This window comes from Mustela nivalis (genome assembly GCF_964662115.1).
Source record: "Mustela nivalis genome assembly, chromosome: 9".
Classification (NCBI taxonomy): domain Eukaryota; kingdom Metazoa; phylum Chordata; class Mammalia; order Carnivora; family Mustelidae; genus Mustela; species Mustela nivalis.
The window spans coordinates 25,693,988-25,701,231 of NC_139028.1; the positions used below are offsets into that span (position 1 = coordinate 25,693,988).

The 7,244-nt window shown below is 45.2% G+C and overlaps 1 protein-coding gene across 1 annotated transcript in view; it reads left to right on the top strand.

The window, feature by feature from the left end:
• Positions 1-4,173, top strand: part of CRTAM (cytotoxic and regulatory T cell molecule) — a 28,070-nt gene extending 23,897 nt beyond the window's left edge. Inside the window, exons 9-10 of the mRNA XM_082683719.1 lie at positions 506-592; positions 2,344-4,173. Coding sequence (XP_082539845.1) covers positions 506-592; positions 2,344-2,474 — 218 coding nt within the window. The 3' untranslated portion in view covers positions 2,475-4,173. The remainder of the gene's footprint in view (positions 1-505; positions 593-2,343) is intronic.
• Positions 4,174-7,244: the final 3,071 nt, after the last annotated feature.

Genomic DNA, 7,244 nt, shown 5'->3' on the forward strand with positions numbered 1-7,244 from the left:
AGGTCCCAAGGCAAAATACTACCCCTTTGAATGGCTCTCGTCCTGTTCAAAATACAACTTCTCCTAGTTTGATGTCATTCTCCCCACATATTCAACTGGACTAAATTTCATCATAAATAGACCTAGAAACAGTGTCTGGCTTTTCAGCTATACCTACACAATAGGCAAATGCCACAGTATTGTTTCAAAATCCCCCATTAATGCATTGGCCCCATAAGCTCTTTAAGGGCCACTGGAATGGTTCCATCCCAAAGAACAATATTTGATTCTAATCTGTGGTCATCTGATTTCTGGAACTCTTACACAGCCTAGCGCAGTGCCTGTAGGAATCAGAGCACAAAACAAAAACAATTCTCGGAACGAATGAGGACATGAGGCATGGGAGGGGGAGTGGGGAGTCCACTGCTGTGTAGACAGAGGGATCATGCTATTCAACCGTACATTTGTACATATAAGGGATGTCTGGGGCACCCAAAATTAATAACCTCGTTTTCTTTTCTTGCAGAAAACGAAATCTCAGAACACACTCTAGAAAGTTACAGATCAAGGTCAAATAATGAAGAAACATCATTCCAAGAGAAAAAGTGCCAAGGTAAGTCAACAACATGACCTCCGATTTGAAAAATGAGGTTCATTAATTTGTTGCCTTTAAGGAGGAGGGCAAAAATCAAAGTCTGATTTTAGCACTAGAAAGTCCATCAGCCTAAATCATCTTGTAGAACATAAGTGTATCTCCCAAAAATAAGAACTAGCGACCCTTAAGTTCCTATGGCTTCAGACATGCCCCTGTGGGAAGCTACCCCTGAGTTCTCGTTGTCAGACAAAGGCACATCTTGGGCGTATATGTCCCTCTTGTGTTCTGGGTATCTTTCATACATCTTAACCATCCAGCATTTTCCACACCCCATACCATCTGGTCATTTCTGATGTATTGTTTTAGCTACCACAGTCCTCCTCAGGTGGTGAGTAGCGGGGTTTTATCTATGTTATGTCCCCAGATTCTCACACAGGGCCTGAAGCAAATGGAAGGTTTGATACATTTGCGTTGACTAAGTGAACACAAGGCTTAACTGAGTCAAACAGACATGTTTTGGGTCTTTTAAATCACTCCATGGTAGTTTCTCAAGCGAAGTATGTAAAGAAAGTGAAGGGAAGGGTTTCTAAAGGAGACTGTGTGTGCGCACGCGTGTATGTGTGCATTCTTGACAAAGATCTAGTAGAGCACAGCTGGTACTACAGGAAAGCAAGAACCTTCTACCTTTCCTTCAGCCACTTTGGTTCCTCCACTGCAAAGGAACTTACACCACCCACTGAGAGGTGCGAGCTGTGCAGAAGAGCTTGGCTGCGAGTTTCTACTGGTTTCACTGGGGTTTTTATAGGAAGCTGGCCCATCGCAACACCTCTGCCCTTTTTTTTTGTTTTGACTTAGTAAGGTGTGAAATGGAAAGAATCACCGTATTAGCTGGAACAGGGGAACAGAGGGCAGATCGTGAGAACTGGGGCGGGGAGGGGAAAGTGGGAAGTGTGTGCGAGGCGCAGAGGGTCTGTTGCATTGCACATGTTTCTAGAACATCAGTGTTCTTGTCCTCAAATGGCGAGTAGGAGAATTTTGTCAGTATGATGTGTTAGTTGGATTGTTTCTTCTGCCAGTTTTCTTAAGCCAGGGGAACCAAAACAGTGAGTATAGAACGGTAACTTTTAGAAGGAAAAGAAAAGCCCTTCGCTCAGCTGCTGAAAAGGCAGAAAAAGCCTTTGCATCTCAACTTTTAAGAAAGTTGAAAAGGGCTACCTTTGCTCAAGCTTCCCTTCCCAGGAAGGTCCATCCCCAGGGGCTGGCCACGGACTGTGGGAGGTGGTACTTCCTCCTGGGCTGGGCCCCAACCTGCACTTCCGGCCCCCTTCCCTGAGCTCCCTCCAGCCCAGCATCTCAACTTCCCTGTTTTTACTCACTTAAAAGACATCCTCTGGAGCTGTCTCTTGCCTCTGTGTATAGAGTTACCTGGGCTCTGAGTAGTCTGCCCCAACCCTATGTTTCCCATAAGTCCTGCTAATTTTAGTATGAAATTTGCTAAATACAATGTAGGGGGGGGGTTCGCCCAGATTTTTTATAGCAGAAATGTCTATATATTTTATTTCAGGTTTATTAGTATATTTATGTAAGAAGATTAAAAAAAATCAGCCTGTAACAATGTGTTCAGGCCATTTATGATATGCATGAATTTCAGATTTGATTTTTTAAGCCATTAGCCTATGAACCCAAAAATGCCACATGCCAAGTGTCTCAAAAAATGGGTGCAGTATTGTTCAAAAGAAATGGTCATCTTTGACATGTTTTTCTTTCAGGTTTCCACTCTAAGAGCTACATGAACTACATCACACAGTTGTACTCAGAAGCAAAAACAAAGAGGAAGGAAAATGCACAAAATTCAAAATTGAAAGAAGAGCCCACTCATATACCAGAGACCATTGTGTAGTGCTCCCTGCAATAGAAAATGTGATTTTGGGGGGCGACCGCATCATCACAGTGGAGCAGCCTATGGGAAGGTGCATAATTACTGTCACATGAAAAATAGACTTTGAGTGTGATGCAAGACAGTGTCTTCCTATAGAGATCTGCTTCTGGGGTGAGAGCCGCGAAATGAGGACTGGACCATGGACACAAAAGCTTCATAGTTTAAAAAAGAGAAAAGAGAAGAAAAGAAAAGAAGAGAAAGAAAACAGAAGAACCATTACACCTGACACTACTTCAGAGCAGGAACATTCTCCAAAGCCTTGGAGATCAGGGAACATCCTACCCTGAAGGGAGGAGGAGGCCCGGTTGAGAATCACACATTTAATTTTAGTCTATTTCAGTTTGGAACTGTTCCTCAGTCTTCCCTGCACATTCAGGACATTGGGATAGCCTTGAAGATTGCAACCTAGTGATTTTGTCAACTCTCCCACAGTTGGCCTCTGTCTGATCGTTTCTTCAGGATTAGATTCAGGTTACAAAACTCTGACGGGACTGTCACAGAACTGATGTTTTGGCTACCCCTTTGGGTTTTATTTTCCCCTTCACTGATGTTCACTTTGATCCCTTGATTAAGGGGCTGTCTGCCAGTCTTCCCCACTGCGAAGTTCCTCTTTCCTCCTTTATAAGCTGGTATTTTGTGCAGAGATGCTTTAAAAACATGCAGATCTCCTGTTCCTCATCAAACTTCCAAGTTACTCCTTTATTTCTATCTGTATGGACTCACAGTTTCCTGTTATTCAATGAGTTACAATCTGTTACTGTGTCAGCCCACTCATTGGGTTATAATCTGTTACTAATCTCTTGTTAATGGGGTGATCAAATGGCAGAAACAGGCTTTTGTGTCCTTCTTATCCTTAATCTTTGAGCACTTTCTTCCTTTCTGGTACAAAATATCCCAGGCTCCTCTTCCTGCCCCAGCCCTGTAATGAGCCATTTCTCCAAGGATCCCTGGTTCCTTTTAATGGAAAATGACATTTAGAAGCCAAAACCCAGGAGCTATGTGTGTGCATTGCTTTTGGGGTATCACTGGCCTCGAGTCATCTTAGTAGTCAGAGCTAGGGGATGTATCACAAAGTGTGCATTATACTTGACCCTTGAACAACATGGGTTTGAACTGCTGAGTCCACTTATACACAGTTTTTGCTTTTAAGAATTGACAGCAAAAGCCACAGGGTATTTCTTCACAACGGCCTGCCCCAGTCTCCAAATTGAAGGTAACTGGTGTAAAGGTCACACCTTCTGCCCTGAGAGTACCCCGGATGACCCACAGAGGCCCTCAGCAGCCCCCTGAAACCCCGGATCCCTCCCCTTCAAGTCCTCCATGAGTTGGGTTCCCTGCTGATGCTAGGGTGGCCGCAGGCCTGCGGTCCCTCCCAGGTAGGGCACGAACCCCTCCCCATGCAGCACCCTTACCCCGTCACCATCAGGAGGCTGGTGGGCTCAGATGTGGTCACAGCTGCCCATCACCATGGGCAATGTTGCCCTTGCAGGCAGAGGGGTCAGCTGTCCTGTACCCCCAGGTTGTTGCCACTGCCCACGGCCCACCAGGCTGCAAAACACCACCATCCAGGGGCCAGGCCATCACTGCCACCACCTCTGTCCTGGCCCAGCCTCCCTGCAGGTGGATTGTTTTTTCAATAAATATATGTTCAGAACTGTAAGTGTATTTTCTCTTCCTTTTGATTCTCTTAATAATGTTGGCTTTTCCCCAGCATTATTGTAAGGGGACGGTACCTACCACCTAGAACACGCATATACATAATATATGTTGATTGATGGTTTGTGTTATCAGTAAGGCTTCCGGGCCATAGTAGGCTATTCGTAATTAAGTTTGGGGGGAGTCAAAAAGTCATACAGCAGTTTTGACTGGGTGGGAGGTTGGCCCCAAGCTCTCGGTGTTTAAGAGTCAACTGAATATATGGATATACGTGTCTATGTGTGTACGTATATATTTAAATCTATTTAAAACCATGTTTTTGGGGTTTTTTTTTTAAAGATTTTAGTTACTTATTTGAGAGAGAAAGAGAGAGTGAGTGTGAATGAGAGAGAGGGAGAGATCAGGAGCAGGGAGCAGAGGCAGAGGAGAAGCAGGCTTTCCACTGAGCAGGGAGCCCGATGCGGGGCTCAATCCCAGGACCCTGGGATCATGACCTGAGCTGAAGGCAGACACTTAACTGACTGAGCCACCAAAGCACCCTACAACCATGGGTTTATTCTAGCTTTCTTCCTTGCTATATGTATTTTTTAAGATATTCATGTACTTTTTAAAAAAAATTTTGTATTTATTTATTTAACAGAGAGACAGGGAGAGAGGGAACACAAGCAGGGGGAGTGGGAGAGGGAGAAGCAAGCTCCCCATGGAGCAGAGAGCTGGATGTGGGACTCTATCCCAGGACCCTGAGATCATGACCTGAGCCGAAGGCAGACATTTAATGACTGAGCCACCCAGGCACTCTCCCTTGCTATATTTGTAACTACCTTTTCTGAGAAACCCACTTTCATTATCCTTAACCTATTTACTTATTCGCTCAATGCCCTGTATCCCTGTGGTCTCCCAGCTCTGCTAGCATCCCATTCTCCTGGAGCACATCCTCTCTTCCTGTGCAAGCTCTGACTCCACACGCTGTGCCCCCATCCCAGCAGAGGGATGCTTTTCTCACCAAGCTTGGGTTCTGACCTCACACACCAGGTCACCGCACCATATGGAAGCCCTAGTCACACATGACTACGTGGCCACCCTCCCCACCCACTCAGGCTCAGACACCCATGCCGGGCAGCCCTCCTAGGGGCCTCCTAGGGGACACCCCTCTCTCAGCCCCCACAGCTTCATCCCCAGCACCACCATGGACCCCTCCTTGGCTATCCTCTACCCAACGGCTTTAGGACTGAATTGTTCCAGAAGAGAGGAAAGTGAGGTGTTAGCCAGAGGTCCTGATTTCTAAGAGAGTTTTAACCTGACATCAAGATCACGCATGCCATTTATACAGTTTCACAGCAGCTCTGAAGCAGAAAGCATGCGCCAAGCCACTGCTATTCTGAAAACGGTCCAGAGAGAAGAAGAGCTTCACTTCAGAGATGGTGCTCGTCATGGCTGCTTAAACACTGCCGCGGTACCGTGCTACTCTAAGTCAGTGTTTGCAGACAATCCTCCCCAAGAATGCTTCCTGCAAATGCTTCCCTTGCTCAGGTGTTTTTTACACAAGAAGCCGAACCAATGTTACAGCATCACGCAAAGCAGAACGCGGGCTTCGCCTGAGAGGACTTCATAAAACTGGGATTCCCAAGTTTGTCCCCAGAGATTGGCCTCAGCAGACCCAAAGATGGAGTTTGGGATCTGCATTTTTTTTTTTTAAGCTTCTTGAGTGATTCCAATAGGTAAGGGTGCCTTGATAGAGCATAAACCAAAATTTTTCAAAACATAGCTGAAGCAGATGTACTCTCATTAAAGCTGAATTGGGTATAATATGCTCAATTTAAATCTGGCAAAGAGCAGAGGGAAGACAGGAAAATGAAAGCTTTCTGGGCTCAAATAAGTTTGAAAAATGCTGAATATTGCATCTCCCCATAGAGGTGATACACATTAGCATAGCCCTGGCTCTGACAAATCTTCATATAAAGGAATCTCTTGTTTTATCCATCCCAGCAAAGCTCAGACTTAACCACCGAGAGCAATTCATATTGCTTCCCCAACCTACCAGTGACCATTTGCCCCTGTCTTCCTCCTTACTAAGGGATCTGTGACTCTGTTTCCATAAAATGTAGTCCTGTGCTTTTAGGGTAGGTGAAACTCATCTCCAACCAAAAAGAGAAGTCACGGTTGGTCTGAACTAGTCATGGTCCCATTCCCCTTGTTAGAGGTCAGTGTATGCTGCAAACGTTAAATTTTGGGGACGTAAGCGGAAGTTCGCAGAGGGGTTCTGGGAAAAAATGTTCCTTTTTTTTTTTTTTTTTAAAGAGAGAGAGTGAGGAAGAAAGCACATGTGTATGTGCACATGAGAGGGAGACAAAGAGAGGGAATCTTAGCAGGCTTCACACTCAGGGCAGAACCCAACATGCAGCTTCATCTCAGGACTCTTGAGATCGTGACCCAAGCTGAAATCAAGAGTCAGACTGACTGAGCCACCCAAGTACTCCAAGGAAGATGTTTCTTTCTTTTATTTTTTAAAGATTTTATTTATTTGACAAAGGGAGAGAGATCACAAGTAGGCAGAGAGGCAGGCAGAGAGAGAGAGAGAGGAGGAAGCAGGCCCCCTGCTGAGCAGAGAGCCCAATGTGGGGCTCGATCCCAGGACTCTGAGACCATGACCTGAGCCAAAGGCAGAGGCTGAACCCACTGAGCCACCCAGGTGCCCCAAGAAAGATGTTTCTTGATGATAAAAAGAGATACTCAGAATGAAATCATCTTCCTTCCCCTAAAATGTTGTCATAACTGTGAGAGATGCTTGGAACTGCTATGGCCCTTGTAAGCCCATCAAGGAATCTGAGCCAACATGGTCAGAAGGGCATAGAAAAGGAACAAAATGACATGCGATCTCTGATGATTTTGTCAAGCTGATGAATATTCAGAACTTCTTGTTAACCCACATTGCTATTTAAACCAGATGGACCTGATGTTAAGTCACACTCCAAAATAGAGCATCTTTTGGACTCTGAAACAGTTGTTTTATGAAACCTTAGTGTCCTAACAAACGCAATTTGGGAACCACTGACTTAGAGCAATTCTTTTGTATTA